The sequence below is a fragment of the Pan paniscus genome, chromosome 16 (genome assembly GCF_029289425.2).
Source record: "Pan paniscus chromosome 16, NHGRI_mPanPan1-v2.0_pri, whole genome shotgun sequence".
Classification (NCBI taxonomy): domain Eukaryota; kingdom Metazoa; phylum Chordata; class Mammalia; order Primates; family Hominidae; genus Pan; species Pan paniscus.
Window position 1 is genome coordinate 54866520 of NC_073265.2, and position 18914 is coordinate 54885433.

The 18914-nt window shown below is 44.4% G+C and overlaps 1 protein-coding gene across 5 annotated transcripts in view; it reads left to right on the forward strand.

Moving 5' to 3' along the window:
• SLC24A1 (solute carrier family 24 member 1) overlaps positions 1-18914 on the forward strand; it is a 44708-nt gene that overhangs the window by 6788 nt on the left and 19006 nt on the right. For 3 of the 5 annotated variants that reach the window (XM_008953314.4, XM_008953313.4, XM_063596732.1), the window contains exons 2-3: positions 755-855; positions 5826-7841. In XM_008953314.4, coding sequence (XP_008951562.3) covers positions 5952-7841 — 1890 coding nt within the window. In that variant the 5' untranslated portion in view covers positions 755-855; positions 5826-5951. Of the gene's footprint in view, positions 1-754; positions 856-5825; positions 7842-18914 lie in introns of those variants that run through there. The other 2 variants (XM_063596734.1, XM_063596733.1) reach the window with 2 other exon arrangements.

The following is an 18914-nucleotide window of genomic DNA, read 5'->3' on the forward strand; positions in this document are numbered from 1 at the left end:
AGCATTGTTGTTTGTTTTTGTTTATTCTATATCTATTGGTGACAGAAGTATAGACATTCTTACATATGCTTTGCAAAATTGTCTCTACGTATGTATGTATATATGTGTATGTATATACATATTATATAGACTATATGATATAACATATATAATACTTTCTACCTAAATGCAATAATGTTATATATACTGTTCTGCATCTTGCTTTTATTGTTATTGATTTATTAATATATCTTGGTCATCACCTTCATTCCTTTTAACTGCTGTATATAATTGACTATTGTAAAGATGTGCCATTATCATTTATGTAATCAGTTTCCTATTGACATTTAGATTTCAGTTTTTGCTACTACAACCAAAGCTGGAAAGGGCCTGGTAGACTAATATAGGGGCTTTTTCTCCAATTGAGATGGGAAACCACTGGAAATTCTGGCATATAGGAGGGACATTATCTGATTTACAGTTTAACAAGGTCACTTGGGCTGCTATACCCGATTTACACATCTTCACCGGTATCTTTGATGGCACTGGGTGTTATTTAAATTTCTTACTCTTTGTCAGCTTACAGGGAAAAAAAAAGGTATCTTGCTGTGCCTCAATCATCATGCCTTTGTAAAGTCAGATTTGACTTGGGAGTTTTACTTGGTGGGCTGTTTCTCTTACTTTGACGGGGGTTGTGAATAGTGCTGGGACTGTGTGGTTTCCTGCTTGGCCACACTGAAGTCCTCTGAAATCACCTCTCTGACCTTTTCTGTAGGCCTCTGGCCCCTCCAGAAGGGCACTTGACTGTAAGGATGAAATCCTGTCTCTGAGCTGCACTCAGTGTGAAGTGCCACCACCTGCATCTCCCTGTCTCAGGTATGGTTCTAGCCACTGGCTTGGAAAGATGTGTCATAGGATGTTTGGGGACTTATTTTGTTGTTTTCCACCAGTGACAACTGTACAGCCATTTTTAATCCTATAAACAATATAATATGCACAAATAAAACAATATAAACAAAAGGTCTTAGGCCGTGACATTGTACAGGTTGGACAGATCAAAGTGCTTTTCCACAGATTCTCTCGCTGTTACTCTAACAGCAGTTCCATAAGGAAGCTTGTCTTTCCTGGTTTCATAAATGAGGAGCCTGAGAATGAGAGACCTTAGGCTTGCTCCTCATCAGACTTGTTACTTTATTAGAGGTTGCAAAGCAGTACCTGTAGGTTAAATTCAGCCCTCAGACTCATTTGTTTGCTTCCTAATATTTTTAAATTGTTTGACATTGGAATACTTATTGGTGGGTCATTTATTCTCTGTCCAGACATAGCCCCCAGCATGCTCCAGTTACTTAGAAAATGATTGATGTAACTTAATTTTATCTACCCGGGACCTAAAGGCATTAAAATTTGCAACCCATCAATGCTTGCTGTCTGCCAGATTAAAAAAAAAAAAGAAATAAAATTTGCGACGCTTTCAAATCTTGTCTACTTTCTACTGTACAACTGTAGAGTCGGCTGCAACTCCTGATGTAGACCCAGAAATAAACCAGCCTTAGCCACAAACCCTCCACGTCAGATGAAAAGTCTCGTTCCCTCTTCTTTCTGTTTTAATAAAAGTTAGGAAAGGCCTAGAGCTTTGGAGGGCAAGGAAAGCCCTCCTTGCCGTCCTGCCAAAGCTCTAAGATCTGCCTTCCTCATCCCCTTATCTTATCGTGAGGGTCAGAGCCAGTTCTACCCCATCTGTTCTTCCATCCTGTTCCAGGGGAGGGTATAAAATGAGGCAATTTTGTAGAGCAAATTAGATCAGCTTCCTCTTCTCAGTGGTGCTGGCCATTCTCCATCCATTTGCTCTCAAAAGATCATGAGCTTTTTGAGTGGGCATTCTCCTCTCCATCCATGTGTAGCTCAGGGCCCCCATCTCTGAGCATCTTCCTCACTGGGTTATGCTTTTTATATTTAATATATATAAAATGTATTTAATAAATAACTTTATTTATAATATTAATAAATAAATAAACTCATTTATTTATTAAATACATTCATTGCTTGCCAAGCACTGTTCTGGGCTCTGGGGATTCAGTGGTGAATAAGACAGGCAAGTTCCCTGTCTTCTTGGAGTTCACCCGCTAGTAAGAGTTGCACACATTAATCAGGTGATTGCACAAATAAATACACGGTAGAGTGTTGTAACAATGAAATGCATGGAAACCTGCTGACCCCTCTAACACAATCTGATTGTGATACCTAAAAGCAGAAAAACAACAATAGTACCTGGCACTGTTAATATGTTTTACAAATTAATTAATCCCCACAACAACCCTATCAAACAGGTAATGTCATTATCATCCTCATTTTACAGGATGAGAGGTTTATAACCACTGAGAAGTTAAATAACTTGTCCAAACTCACATGGCTAGTACAGAGGATGCTTCCATTCTTGGTTGAGCAGCCAAATTTCCTGCTGAATTTCAAAATGTGCCAGAATCCCATGATAATAAGACAGAAGAAACTGGGTTTACCCCCAGCGGGTAGGATTTAGGTTAGACACCAGGAAGAACTCCTTGGCAACATTTATGAACATATGAGAGAAAGGAATCACTTTTCTGATGATTTCCTTCTCCCCTGAATTTTTTATATTGAATAAACAACATTGTAAAAATAGAGGAGTTATTTCAGAAAAAAGATCACTCATTTTACTTTGTGAATTATATTCCTTTTTTCATCTTTCTGGGCCAGATTGAGACTGTGTTACATAGTGGCATGAAAAGGGAAAGAACTAGATTTTGTTCTGCCCACAGCAGCATAAAGGCAAGGACATGTAACTAGCAGACCTCAGGTCCTGATCCCAGGCTTCCAACATCCAGAGTGACCCCAGCATACTCAGAGATGAAGCCAGCTCTTCCACAGTGGGTGGGCCCTTCTGTGGGCTTCAGCAGAGGGAGCTCGTGACCTTCTTACTGTTCCAGGCCACTCAAGGTGAAGCAGGGTAGAGGTGAGGCTGTGAGGATTAACTGCTATTTCAGATGAAAGTAACCCAAAGCATCATGCACCCAGGTACTCTGGAGGAAACAGGAAAGGGAGAAAGGGGCAGTCAGTAAATGTCAGGCCGAGTTAGCTGAATGATTGAAAGGGCTTCCAGATCAATGGTTAGGATCACAAGATCCCCACTACCTTACCCTACTCCCACTTTGATCAGCTCCAAGTCATGGGCTGGAGGCGCGGGGGGCTCAGGGTGCCAACTCCTCAGGTATCTTGGGATGTCCCAGCCTGCTCTGGGGAGATCCATTAGTGCCCTCTACACCAAGGATTTCCTTTAGGCCTAATAAAATAGATTTCATGTATGAATTGCTTTGAAGTTTGCTTGGTGTTTTCTCTATAATCTTTGTTTTTTATTTTGATTCTCACATTCACCTTACAAATAGGAAGGACAGGTATTATTATCCCCACATTTACTTTTAGATTACATTAGAATCACACAGTAGCAAGTCGAGCCTAATGCTAACTGAGGTCTTCTGATCTCTTAAGCCCCAGTCACTTTCCCTTCATTTTCTCAGAGCGCCTTCTGAATCTTTTCAAAACTTTCCACCATCTAAGCATGGAAACCCTAGACCACCTCTCATTCTCATAGCTTAGAAACAAGTTTGAGAAATCTCCCCAGTTCCTCCATTGACTTTGTGGGCCCACAGTGAGCCCCTCTGTGTCCCTGGTGGAAGGCCCACTCTCTCAGGCTTGGTCAGGTGCACTGGGACCCAGAACTTGTACAATGCCCTGATAAGCTTCTTAGAGGAGGTGGGTATTAGCCACGATCGGATATTCTTCCCCTGAGCTGCCCTTCACACCCGACCCTGCCTTGAATTAGGATTCCATAGGAGAGCTGGGGGCAGGAGAATGGGGTGTTCCCTGCTGTCCAGCTTCAGACCCACTCTTTGAGATATTGGATTCTGACAAGTTTCCAGAGCTGAGAAGACAGCCAGATGTCAAGGTCTGAAGGTAAATGATGTAATTAGGTAGGAGGGATCAGCTGGGGTGCCAGTTCAGCTCTGTTACATAACACAGGAACATTAGAAAGAGAGAGACCCTCTGAAATTTCTGCTGGGGATACGAGTGGGCTTGCTGCAAAGTGTTGAGTTCATGGCAAGGATCGGGGGGCTGCAGGGAGATAGTGGAAAGAAAATTATAGAAATCAGGGACAAAGAAGGAAGTTCACTTATTCCTACTTTTCCTTTTGCTTGTCCCTCTCTTGCTTTTTAAGACAAGTACCTTTGCATCTCTGATTAGTGTGGCATGCAAGAAAGAAAGGGGAGTTAGGAGGCTCATCTGCTTGGCTACTCACTAGCTGTATGATGTTAAGCAAGTCACATCTCCTCTCTGGACCTCTGTGTTTTCATATCTCAGATGAGGAGTTGTACCAGACAGATTCCATGGGTTACTCAGCTCACTTCTAATGTATCATATGCAAAACTAATCATTTCCAGTTATTGTTTTGTAGTATTTTGTGGACATTAATTAGAGATTTAATAAATAGTTACTTGGGCTGGGCCTCAATGCCCTTCTTTATAAAATGAGGATTCTTTGAGGGCCTTTCATGTTCTTCCCTCCTTCATTCTTGTATAAAACTAACCTTTCTGTTCAGTGCTTTTCTTTTTTTTTTTTTCTTTGAGACAGAGTCTTGCTCTGTTTCCCAGGCTGGAGTGCAATGGTATGATCTCAACTCACTGCAACCTCTGCCTGCCAGGTTCAAGCAATTCTCCTGTCTCAGCCTCCTGTGTACCTGGGATTACAGGCATGCACCACCACGCCTGGCTAACTTTTGTATTTTTAGTAGAGATGGGATTTCACCATGTTGGCCAGGCTGGTCTTGAACTCCTGACCTCAAGTGATCCGCCCACCTCAGCCTCCCAAAGTGCAGGGATTCCAAGCATGAGCCACCGTGCTCGGCCTGTTCAATGCTTTTCATATGTTTTTACTCGCTCAACATTCCTGTGACACTGTTATTATTCATATTCTAATTTAATTTAAATTAAATTATAACATGCACATGATAAAAAGGTCAAACTAACAGAATATACAGTGAAAATAAGTCACCTTCTGACCTTTGATCCTCAGTTTCCCTTCCCCAGATGTCCTTCTAGAGATTATCTTTGCATAAACAATATATATGTTATCATGCCCATTTCACAGATGAGGCACCAAGGCTCAGCCTGTCCCGGATGACACAGCTGGTAAGCAGCAGAACAGGGAGTCTAGGCTTTCAACTCCATTCCCCATGATCCTCCCACCATGCCATATTCTCTGGGAAGCTCTATAACATTAACTTTTAAGCTTTGCCCACTCTGGATGGTGGAATTGTTTTAAGTCAGTTCAAAAAAATACATGGAGCCTTAATGTCCCTGGCAATGCCCTCCACTGCTGCCTCTTTTTGTCTATAGCTTAAAGCCATATCTCCCTACCTCCTTCCTGCCTTTGATAAGGTGAGACCTGTGGCCTGACACCAGCTATGGATGACTGAGCTCCCAGGATCTTAGGCTTGGACCTGAAGAGTACTGGCAGATCTTTTGCTGAGAGCCCAGGGAGGACTTGGTAGACTCCATAGTGCACTCAGGCTCCAGCTCAGGAACCTGGGGGGCTGGCATGCCTACATAGTACAGAGGACCCCTAGGCACTCTTTCTCTTAAGAGTAGGCATTTTCCTCTGGAGTAGGGGGCAGGAGTAGTTTACTCTTGCAAAGACCCCATGCATGATACTTTTGTGTTCCTGGGGCTTCTATTATCACTTTTTTCTATATGAGGGTGTTATGGATCCCAGATCTCCTCTTAGTGGTAAATAATCTCTTTTTTTTACCCACCTAGGGTTGTGGATACCCCCTGGCTGGGCTTCATGGAGAAATCTTTTCTGATCACCAACCTGAATCCCAGAGTAGCCTCCATCTTAGGACAGAATGAGAGGCCTTCTGTAACCAGATATAACTGGCCAGCATGGGGAAATTGATCAGGATGGGGCCGCAAGAGAGGTGGTTACTCCGGACAAAGCGGCTTCATTGGAGTCGCCTCCTCTTCTTACTGGGAATGTTGATCATCGGTTCTACTTATCAGCACCTTAGGAGACCCCGGGGCCTTTCCTCATTGTGGGCAGCAGTCTCTTCTCATCAGCCTATAAAACTGGCCAGTCGGGACCTCTCCAGTGAAGAGATGATGATGGTGAGCAGCAGCCCTTCAAAACCTAGCTCCGAAATGGAGGGTAAGATGCTGGTACCCCAAGCCTCAGTGGGCAGTGATGAAGCAACACTGAGCATGACAGTGGAGAATATCCCCAGTATGCCTAAAAGAACAGCCAAGATGATCCCAACAACAACCAAGAATAATTACAGCCCAACAGCAGCAGGTACAGAAAGAAGGAAGGAAGACACCCCAACATCCAGTAGAACACTGACTTACTACACCTCAACTTCAAGCAGACAAGTAGTAAAAAAGTATACCCCAACACCCAGGGGAGAAATGAAGAGCTACAGCCCAACTCAAGTCAGGGAAAAGGTGAAGTATACTCCTTCCCCACGTGGTAGAAGAGTAGGCACTTATGTGCCATCCACATTCATGACAATGGAAACAAGCCATGCGATCACCCCCAGGACAACAGTGAAAGACAGTGACATTACAGCAACCTATAAAATACTCGAAACCAACTCTCTTAAGAGAATAATGGAGGAAACAACCCCAACCACTCTCAAGGGAATGTTTGATAGCACCCCAACTTTTCTGACACATGAGGTAGAAACAAACGTCTTGACTTCTCCAAGGAGCATCATGGAAAAAAACAACCTGTTTCCCCCCAGAAGAGTGGAAAGTAACAGCTCAGCCCATCCCTGGGGGTTAGTGGGAAAGAACAACCCGAAGACTCCCCAGGGAACAGTCCTGGTGCATACCCCAGCCACCTCTGAGGGGCAGGTGACAATAAGCACCATGACAGGCAGCAGCCCAGCAGAAACCAAAGCCTTCACTGCTGCCTGGAGTCTTAGGAATCCCTCACCCAGGACCAGTGTATCAGCCATCAAAACAGCCCCAGCCATAGTCTGGAGGCTGGCAAAGAAACCTTCCACAGCACCCAGCACCTTAACAACCCCCACGGTCAGGGCAAAGCTGACCATGCAGGTCCATCACTGTGTGGTTGTGAAGCCAACCCCAGCCATGCTCACCACTCCCTCCCCAAGCCTCACAACGGCCCTGCTCCCAGAGGAGCTCAGTCCCAGTCCCTCAGTGCTGCCTCCCAGCTTGCCAGACCTCCACCCCAAGGGAGAGTACCCCCCAGATCTGTTCAGTGTGGAGGAGCGGCGGCAGGGCTGGGTGGTCCTGCACGTTTTTGGCATGATGTATGTGTTTGTGGCCTTGGCCATTGTTTGCGACGAGTACTTCGTTCCAGCCCTGGGTGTCATCACAGACAAGCTGCAGATCTCTGAGGATGTGGCAGGCGCCACATTCATGGCTGCTGGAGGCTCTGCTCCTGAGCTCTTCACCTCCCTCATCGGTGTCTTCGTTTCCCACAGCAACGTGGGCATTGGTACCATTGTGGGCTCTGCTGTGTTCAACATTCTCTTTGTCATTGGTACTTGTTCCCTCTTCTCCCGAGAGATCCTCAACCTCACCTGGTGGCCCTTATTCCGTGATGTCTCCTTCTACATCCTTGACCTGATAATGCTCATCCTCTTCTTCCTGGACAGCCTCATTGCCTGGTGGGAGAGCCTGCTGCTGCTGCTGGCCTATGCCTTCTATGTGTTCACCATGAAGTGGAACAAGCATATCGAGGTCTGGGTGAAGGAGCAGCTCAGCAGGAGGCCACTGGCCAAGGTCATGGCCTTAGAAGACCTCAGCAAGGTAAGGACAAATTGGCTCAGGTTTCTCTAGCCCCTTTGAGATGAAAGGATGTGGCGAAGCCAGGACCTGAAGAGAAGGTGCTGGATCAGACCTCAAGAGATGAATGCTCTGGTTCCCTTACTATTTATTCAACATTTATAGAGTACCTGTTCTCTGCCAGGCACTGTGCTGGGGCCTTTGTAAGCATGACATTGGCTCAACCCCTAATCACCCTATAAACTGGTTATATTATGATCCCCATTTGCAGGAGAGAAAACCGAAGCCCAAAGAAGTTAAACCACATGTTCAAGGTCACACAGCAAATAGGCAGTGGAGCCAAGATTTGAACTTGGGTTGGTGCGACCAGGTGTTTGGAAATGACATTTGAGTTGGGCTTTGGAGAATGTCCAAGAAGATGCCAGGCGAGGAAAAATGATCATCTCTTCCATGTGCATGGCGTTCAGGGTTTAGCTGGCACCCTCATTTTCATTTAATCCCATTAGTTCACATTCCAGACTTGGAGGGGCTGATGGCTTGGATGGCATCTGAGAAGGGGGAGGGTTTTATATTTTTGTTTTGTTCTGAAAATATGAGAGAAGATGGGAGCTCTACTCACCCACTGACAAGCTAGCCCTGGGGACAGAGCCCTTCTCTCTGTGCCCGCTGGAGACCAGACACCAGGAGCACTAATCCTGGGCTTTCTCCTGACCCATAAGTTCCTTTCCAAGAACTTCTCTGCCCGCTTGAGGGACCTTCCTGTTAAATTCATTGGATGATTCAATAACCTGGAAGATTATTAATTGCAGAAGTGATCTCTGAAAATTCATTCCAAAATTTTTTGGGTTTTTTGGGTTGGGAGTAACTGGGACTACAGGCACATACCACCACACCCGGATCATTCCAAGTTTTTTGTTCCTTGAGACTCTAAAGTGAGGGTACCTTAGGGAACACGGACCCCACTTCTCTCCTGCTCCTAAAGGGTGAGTTTGGGTAAGGGTTGGCTCACAGCCTGCCTATTCCAGGTCTCAGAGAAGCCGCTGGTGTGAGCAGAATTTTGCATGCAGAGTGGAAGGACTTAGCTACTTAATCCAGAGCAGTTTTGATGAGTGAGCAGAATGGAGACCAAACTCAGCAACGTGTCTGTGAGATATTTGAGGCAAGGGAGATTAAATGCACTTCCTTTAGACTTTTTAGATAACATGTTGTTCTGGCCAAAGCACGGAATAGAGAGCCAGGAAACCTGGGTTCTAATCTGATTCTGCCTCTAATGAATTGTGTGACCATAGACAGGTCCTTTGCCCTCTCTAGGAGAAATGACAGAGTCCAACTAATCACTGAAAGGTCCTGTCTAACTCTAACATTCTATGATAATGTCTGTGTCCAAGTGAGTTCAGTTCTGTCAGGACCCAATGCAATGGTTATTTGTCTGATCTGGTCAACTGAGCTTCTATTGTGTCATTTGCAGATGATCCAAAAAAGGAAATATCCTGCCCAGGGTCATATAGCCAGCAGGTATCAGAACTGGAACAGGAACCCAGTCTCCTAACTCCCCATTCAGTGCTATTTCCCACCAGACTGTCCTCCATGAAGCCAAAGGCTTCAAAAAGAAAGAGAGGCTTAGAGCATTACAGAATTTAATACAAGGAAACAGGAACCTCCCTCCTAATGCAGGTCTTAGGGCAGGCCTCGCTAAGTTCTCAGGGGTGGCCATGAAGTCCTGGTATTCTCCTCTGAAGAAAATGCCTAATGCTTTGGTGTACAACAGGCCAGCAGTTTCCAAAGTGCCTCTGACTTGCTTCCTAGTCCCTCATAGTAATTCTGCTTTTATTTAGACTCTACAAACTCTGACCATCAAAGCAAAGCTTGCAGGACAAATGAAGCATAATCATCATTTCAAAAGAGAATACATAACCTACTGAAGGGACTCTTCAAGGGCTTTAGTAGCAACTCCTTGCCAACTAGTAAGCACAGTGATGATTACATCTCTGTTCTTATTTGTTGAAATAGATCCAGTATGAATTTTTTTAAAGAGACAGGGTCTTGTTCTGTTGCCCAGGCTGGAGTGCACTGGTGCACTCATAGCTCACTGCAGCCTAGAACTCCTGGGCTCAAGCAATCCCCACCTCAGCCTCCCTAGTAGCTGGGACTATAGGCATGTGCTACCATGCCCAGCTAATTTTTAATATTTTGTAGAGTTGGGGACCTCACCATGTTGCCCAGGCTGGTCTCAAACTCCTGGTCTTAAGTGATCCTCCCGCCTCAGCTTCCCAAACTGCTGAAGTTACAGTCATGAACCACCACACCTGGCCCCTTTAGCATTTTTTAAATGTCATCACTCCTTCAAGGATGCTTATTTCCCTTTAACCAGATCATAAGTCTGGTCACATCAGGCTTATCACTGCCACTAAATGGGGAAATAATTTTTGTGCCTCCTAAAGGGCCAAGCCCAGTGTCTTGTTCTTAGAAGAAGTTCCATAAGTATTTAGTTCAGTTTCCTCAGGTAATCCTAAAAGTTCCAGAACTCTAGTTTAGTGAGACAAAGGAGTCAGGGGTTGAGAATCCATGCTTACGGAGAGCCTATTCCATACATACATTGTCTTAACATTTCTCATAAAACCATACAAGGAATAGATTACCTTCATCTTGCAGGTGAGGAAACTGAAGCTCAGAGAGGATAATTACTCAGCCAAAGTTACACAGCTACTTGGTGATCCTTACCATTGATCATGAATCACGATATCTGGGTTTTAAGCCAGGTTCCATTGCTGACTATTCCTGTTTCCCTGGGCAAGTCAATGCAATACAACAAACCATTATTATTAAGTTAAATGAAAGCCACTGTGGGAAATAAAAAGATTGTATCCAGTAGAAGGGACAAGCCTAGAGAAAATTAACTGCAATGAAGTGAACCCTGTGCAAAGTGCTACAAAGCCACTTTGCTTTTCAAACAGGACTTAGGTTGCTCATCTGTAAAGTGAATGGATGAGCTATGTAGAAGTTGGCAAACTTTTTCGGTAAAGGGCCAGACAGTAAATATTTTAGGATTTGCAAACCATATAGTCTCAAAGCTACTGAACTCTGTCCTTGTAGTGTGAAAGCAGCTACAGATAATAAATAAACTAATTGGAATGGCCACGTGGTATTTTAGTAAGAGCAACATACTTGCAGGTATTCTTCTTCCTGAGCAACTTGGAAACATACAATCAGCGGAGAACAATCCATTTTATTACTGGATATTCACCCACCTGATAGCTGTTGAGTTTCTGAGCTGGAGCATCTTTAACTTTACTGTTTATTCTGCCCTGAGTATCTAGAATCAGGATAAAGGTGTTTTAGGAGTGATTCTAATCAGAATTTACTTAAGAATATTTCCAGAAAAAAATAAAGGACTTAGTATTTGACATAGACATATAGTAAGTATTTTAGAGTCTCACTTTTGATACTGGCTGAAAAAAATTCAAAGCTAAAAATATTTTGGACAACATTATCAGATTGACATATATTGGTTTGAGGATGCCTTTTATGACCCCAGTAAGGAAATGGTAAATGTTTGCATAGTTATCAACACAGTCTAACTCTGAACACAGGCTGTCTCTCTGAAACTTAGTTTTCAAGTATACTTGGTTTTGAAGCTCTCAGTGTATTTGTTCTGGCCAAAAATGATAAATCTCTGACCTGCCTTGACCATGCATAGTCACAGAAAGCCAACAGACAGCAAAGCAGAGGCGCTAGGCTGGCTGAAAAGCATTATTGGTATTTGAAGGACAGCAGGGGCCCTTCTTTATACTTGACTAGATTAGCCAGGAAGCACCAGCCATCTACATGAGGTGTATGATTAGCAAGACAGTCCTGTGGAAAGCCAATGGCAAAAAGGGATGCAAAGCAGAGAAAAGAGCCTAGTTGGGGCTCCTTTGGAAGCTCCGTACCCACACTCTTCCCTCGAGAATACTCCTGGGGAAAAGTCTGCCATTCTCTCCTAAATGCACTGGGGGCTATTTTCATCCTGGAAGGACTTTTTTATTTATTTTTGAGATGAGGTATTGCTCTGTCACCCAGGCTGGAGTGCAGTGGCTCAAGCACGACTCACTACAGCCTTGACCTCCCAGACTCAGGCAATCTCCCTCCTCAGCCTCCTGAGTAGTTGGGACTACATGTGCATGCCACCACACCCAGCTAATTTAAAAAACTTTTTGTAGAGAAGGTGGGGAGGGGGAGGATATGGAGGTGTGTCTCACTATGTTACTCAGGCTGGTCTCAAACTCCTGGCTTCAAGCAATCCTCTCACCTTGACCTCCCAAAGTGCTGGGATTACAGGTGTGAGCCACCACCACACCTGGTCCCTGGCAAGATTTTAAAAATTAAACCAATCAACAAGACCTCAAGCAGACAAACCTGCTGCCTGTTTAGGGGCTGGTCCTCCCTTTTCTTATCAGGGTTGGCATTTATCCTAAGGGCTTCTATCAGTGACCTATAGAGCCAGCTACCTGCTTTGGAGGCAAGGGGCTGTGTGCAGGAAGCAGCCGCCGAGAACCTCCCCTGCCTCTGTGGGTCCTGCCTACACTAGACTCCAGGGAACTCACTGTGCTGCCAAAGGGCCCACCGTAGCCTGGGCTGAGGGGTTCCCTTCTTCGACTCTTTGAATAATAATCAGTTTCCCTCTAATTGTCAGGAAAAGATGGTAAGAGTTGAATGCTCAATTTTAGGGTTTCTCTTCATAAAATTTTCTTAATCTTTTGGCCAGGTGCGGTGGCTCACGCCTGTAATCCCAGCACTTTGGGAGGCCGAGGTGGGTGGATCACTTGAGGTCAGGAGTTCAAGATCAGCCTGGCCAACATGGTGAATCCTCATCTCTACTAAAAATACAAAAATTTGCCAGGCGTGGTGGCACGCACCTGTAATTGCAGTTTATCGGGAGGCTGAGGCAGGAGAATTGCTGGAACCCAGCAGGCGGAGGTTGCAGTGAGCTGAGATCATGCCACTGCACTCTGGCCTGGGCAACAGAGCAAGACTCTGTCTCAAAACAAAACTAAAACCTAACCACAATATTAAAAAAAAAAAAGCTTTCAATGTTCACCTGCTAGTGGGTGCCAGCAGATGACAAAATGAATGCATAAGAAACAAACAAATATTAACAGAAAAACTCAAACATCTGATCACATCTAGTTTAACAGTTTGTTGTTTTCATGGATATGTGTAAGCTTGTAGTTGAGATTTTACATGCATTCATACAACCCAGTAATATTTTCTCCTAGTGCATATGATGGGATTCAATATGAAATTAGATATTCATGGTGTTCTACAAAGAACAGCATAATTTCTAGATGCTCTGCCACCTGAATTAATTGGAAATATGCAACCAACAGAATTTTTTTTAGTGTGGGGGAGTGGACATATGGATGAAAAACAAGTAAAGTAAACTAAGATGTTAATTTCAGCATATGACAAGTACTGTAAAGGAAATAAACAGGGCATGTGATAGAGAGTGATTGTAAAAAATAGTGGGCCCCCTTTAGTGAGGGAGAGTGTAGGAGGTCTCTTGGAGGAGAATTTCAAGTAGAGATCTGCAGAATGAGAAGGGAAACCACCCCATGGCCAGTGACAAGAATTCCTGGAAGAGGGAACAGCATTTGCAAAAGCTCAGAGCTGGAAAAGAGAGCTTGGCACATTAGAGGAAAGAATAAAGGCCAGTGTGGTTAGTGAGTAATAGGGAGAGGGGTACAGAATACCACTGGAGAAGAGGGTGGGAGCTATTAGTTTGGTGCAAAAGTAATTGTGGTTTTTGTCATTAGTTTCGCTTTTAATGGCAAAAACTGTGATTACTTTTGTACCAGCCTAATACTCCATGCAGGGCCCTGTGCATCAGATACAGAGTTTGGATTTTATTTTATTTTTATTTTTGAGACAGAGTCTCGCTCTGTTGCTAGGCTGGAGTGGTGGCGCGATCTCAGCTCACTGCAACCTCCGCGTCCCAGGTTCAAGTGATTCTCCTGCCTCAGCCTCTCAAGTACCTGGGACTACAGGCACATGCCACCACACCCAGCTAATTTTTGTATTTTTAGTAGAGATGGGGTTTCACCATGTTGGCCAGGATGGTCTCGATCTCTTGACCTTGTGATCTGCCTGCCTCGGCCTCCCAAAGTTCTGGGATTACAGGTGTAAGCCATCGCGCCCAGCCTGGATTTTATTTCAAGCTCAACAAGGGAATGAAGTAATGAGAGTCCTCCCTAGCTGCTGAGTAGAGAATGAATTGTAGGTGTGCAAGAGTGGAAGCAGGGAGTCCAGTTAGGAGGCTGTTGTGGGCTGTTTATATGTATATGTATTTGTGAATGTTTTAAGACAGAATCATCTGGACTTGGTGTGAAGTGGATATGGAGGGTGAGAGAATCAGGAAAATCAAGGATGATGCTGATCTTTTTGGCTTGAGCAGCAGGGTGGATGGTAGTGGCATCCACTGAGAAAGAAGAATAAGTTTAGGGAGACTCAAGAGTTCCCACTTTGGAATAGTGAGTTTGGGTGCTTAGGTCACTTCCAAGTGGGTGTATCTGGGAGGCAGTGGCACAAATGAGTCTGAAGCCCAGGAACAAAGTCTGGGCTGGAAACAGAAAATTGTGAATTGCCAACAAATGTATGGTAATTAAAATCAAGAACTGGCTGATGCTACTCTGAAAGACAGATAGTCTGGAAGTAATCCCTCAAGAACCCCAACATTCATTGAGCAAACATTCATTGAACATCTTTGTATGAGGCCTGTGGTAGGTCTGGCATATGGTGATAAATAAAGCACAGTTCCAGCTCTCAAGGAGCTTAGTCTAATGGAGGAGGTGGAGTTAATCTAGGTTTTGTGGGGCCTGATACTCACTAAGAAAAAGAATATAAAACTGTTGCCACAAAATTAGGTGCAAGCCTTGGAAGGGATTTGTGTAGGAGAGTGACGAGCCCTGAAGCTTAAGCTTCATCATCTCCATGGTAAATCCTTCTCAGTGGGAAAGACAGATAAGTAAAGCAGTAGTTTACACTATCATGTGTAATGGTATAGGTAAGTGCTGAGGGATTTAGTACTGCAGAGAGCGGACATCTCAACACACCAGAGGGTCAGGGAAGGCTTCCTAGGGGAGGGGATACTTAGCTGAATCTTGAAGGACAAGCAGGAATTCACTGACTATACAAGAGCTAGGGAGTCTCGTAGCCATGTGCAAAAACCAGAGAAATGAGAGGGCAATAAGAGACTGTAGCCACCAGCTGCATACAGCTGTTGAGCCCTGGAAAGGCGGCTAGTCCGATTCATGATGTGCTGAGTTTAATATATACACTGGGTTTCAAAGGCTTAGTCTGAAAAAATGGATGTAAAACACCCCAATATTTGTAATATTAATTACATGTTGAAATTATATTTCAGGCATATCAGGTTAGAGTGTATTATTAAAATTAATTTCACAGCAGGGCACAGTGCCTCATGCCTGTAATTCCAGCACTTTGGGAGGCTGAGGTGGGTGGATCATCTGAGGTCAGGAGTTTGAGAGAAGCTTGGTCAACATGGTGAAACCTCGTCTCTACTAAAAATACAAAAATTAGCCGGATGTGGTGGCAGGCGCCTGTAATCCCAGCTACTCAGGAGGCTGAGGCAGGAGAATCGCTTAAACCCAGGAGGCAGAGGTTGTGGTGAGCCAAGATCTTGCCACTGCACTCCAGCCTGGGTGACAGAGTGAGACTCCGTCTCAAAAAATAAAAAAATTAACTTCACTTGTTTCTTTCACTTTTAAAAAATGTGGCTACTAAAAAATTAAAATTACATATATGGCTTGCATTATATTTCTATTGGACAATACTGGACTGCAAGTAAGCAGGAGGCTGTGCTAAGTTAAGAAGTTTAGACTCTTCCTGGGTGACAGTGGGGCTCCCAGTGTGTTGGGAGGGACATGATGTGCTTTGCTCAGAAACCCACTCTGGCTGAGGGGTGGCAAATGTGCTGGAAGAGAAACAGATCAGAAGTCAGGAGGCTGTGCAGGACTGTAGGCAGGAGAGTGCAGAGACAAGGCGAAATGTGAGAACTCTCAGGAAAGAGGTCTGACAGCTAATTGGGTGTGGGCTGTGAGGGAGAGGGAGGAATTTGGGTAGACTTCTGGGTTTCCAGGATAGACAAATGGAGTGGATTGGGATGCAATACTGTCTTCAGTGAAGGGCTAAAGTGAAGTGTCCTCTACCTGAGAGAAGCTGAGTGAAGGCAGGGCTCGGACAAGGGATTCAATAAATATTTGTTGAATGAATGTTAAAAAAAAATTTAAGACTAACGTGTGGTTCAGGAAATGTGTTATGGATGGTTGAGAAGAGGAATTGCTGTATCAGTGGGAAATAGCAAATGGAGGTCAGGAGGACAAGCCCGCTAGGGGCTACCATGGTTTGCCACCTGAAGTTCCTATAAACAGCTGCAAAGGATCCCATTGCTCATCCTCAGCAAGAGGCATGAAGACATCCTCTTCTGTTACTTCAGCCTCTTGCTAACTGTTGTAAGGAGAAGAAGGTGGGGGTAACTGGGCTGAAGAAAGAGCAGGGAGAATGTTGTGATGTGAGAGGTGAATGTGTTTGTGAAAAGGGCATGTTCAGAAAGCACCTACTTTCCAGTGCTGTTACTCATAAATGGACTCATCAGCCACACCCAAATGTTGACAAACATTCATGTCCATTTGCCTGAAATGTCGAAATATGAAATAGAGCCACTAGGGAATATAGATTTGACCTCATTTCCTTATTTATGCTTGGGAAAATAAATGGGATTTAGTAAAACCAAATCAAAAGCACCAAAAAAAAAAAAAAAAAAAAAGAGAAAAAGAAAAAACTGAATGAAGATAAGATCAGGGTGCTAAACAAAAAGAAAAAAAAGAAAAAAAGAGAAGACAGGGTTCTGTCACCATCTTTGTGAGTGTGGGTAAGTGATGGAATCATTCTGCATCTCAGTTTTCTAATCTAGCAAAATAGCTACAATAATATGAGTGTTGTCTATTTCACAGAGTTGGTCGTATCAAATAAGAAAATGGATATGAAAGGCTTCAGAAAGTTAGAAATGCATGCTGAAATTAGCCATGAACAATGAATCCTTAGAAAGGTATTTTGGCTTGAATAAATCTGAATGGCAGAGAAACCATTAGGGGTGTGCACCATGGGGCAAAGATCAGTCTCTCCTACCCCTCGGTGTACAGAACCATCCACCGTAGAGTGTAGACGGGACCCTCACAGTTCTTTGCCTCTAAAGAGAACTCTTGGCCAGGCGCAGTGGCTCACGCCTGGCCAACCACTCTGGGAGGCCGAGGCGGGTGGATCACAAGGTCAGGAGATAAAGATCATCCCGGCCAATATGGTGAAACCCAGTCTCTACTAAAAACACAAAAATTAGCTGGGCCTGGTGGTGCACACCTGTAGTCCCAGCTACTCGGGAGGCTGAGGCAGGAGAATCGCTTGAACCCGGGAGGTGGAGGTTGCAGTGAGCCGAGATCGTGCCACTGCACTCCAGCCTGGCAACAGAGTGAGACTCCGTCTCCAAAAAAAAAAGAAAAAAAGAAAAAGAAAGAAAGAACTCTTTGGGTGAGGGTTGGATGTGAGAAATAGTGAGATGGCTGAGCCAATGGGTTCAGTGCTGTAGCCTCTTAAATCCCAGTAAACTTATAGGTGTGTCACAAAAGAGTTGGGGGGATTTCTTAAAATGCACAGTGCCCCCTTCATATGCAGATTGGTTATTTATACTCTGTTTCATTGATTTTTATGTTCATTCATTCATTTAGCAATGTGTATCCAAGCATTCAAACCTCTCCCAATCCTTCAAAGCTTACTCAAATTCTACCTATTTCAGAAAGCTTCCTTGCCCATCACAGCATAGCACCTATCTGTGCCTTTTATTTCAGGAACCACATTCTTCTTTGTCATGCATCTGTATTATCATTGGCCTCAATTTCTTTCTGGACACAGAATCCACGTCCTAAGCATCTTTGTATCCCTAAAGCCACCAGAATAGCACCATGTAAATAGTATAGCAGGTTCTCAGTAAATAAGAACTGCATGAATGAATAAGTTGGAGGGATGGCTGAGTGGCCCTAGATCAAGCACTATTTTCTATATTTTCTGAGCTGAACAAAGAAGGGAGTGTAGCAAGTTCAGTTCTGGTTTAGCTATGGAGGTTGGTGGGGTGAGGGAAGCAATGAGAAGGTAAAGACGATTGCTGAGGGCAGCTATTTGTGATCCTGCTGCTTAAAGATAACACTAAAGGCTGGATGTGCTGGCTCACACCTGTGATCCCATCACTTTGTGGAGGTGAAGCAGGAGGACTGCTTGACCCCAGTAGTTCGAGACCAGGTTGGACAACATAAAGAGACCCAGTCTCTACAAAAAACAAAAAAACGTAGCCAGTAACTCACACCTGTAATACCAGCATTTTGGAAGGCAGAGGTGGGTGAGTCACTTGGGCACAGTTTGAGACCAGCTTGGGCAACATGGTGAAATCCCATCTCTACAAAAAATACAAAAACTAGCCAGGTGTCGTAGTACACACCTGTAGTCCCAGCTACTTGGGAGGCTGAGGTGGGAAGATGGCTTGAGCCCAGGAGGTCGAGGCCACAATGAGCCATGATTGTGCTACTCCACTCCAGCCTGGGCAACAGAGCAAAACTCTGTCTAAAAAAATAATAAGGCTGAGCGCAGTGGCTCATGCCTGTAATCCCAGCAGTTTGGGAGGCTGAGGCGGGTGGATCAACTGAGGTCAGGAGTTCGAGACCAGCCTGGCCAACATGGTGAAACCCCATCTCTACTAAAAATACAAAATTTAGCCGGATATGGTGGCAAACACCTGTAATCCCAGCTACTTGGGAGGCTGAGGCAGGAGAATCGCTTGAACCCAGGAGGGGGAGGTTGCAGTGAGGCGATATTGCACCACTGCACTCCAGCGCTCTGTCTCAAAATAATAATAATAATAATAATAATAGTAATCCCAAAAGCACTGAAGGTCACTCACTTGGGAGTGTCTACTCATTCAGCTCACCTTTACTGAGCACCTCCTGTTCTCAGTAAGACACTGCCACAAGGGAGGGAAACAGATAACTGTAAGTTCAT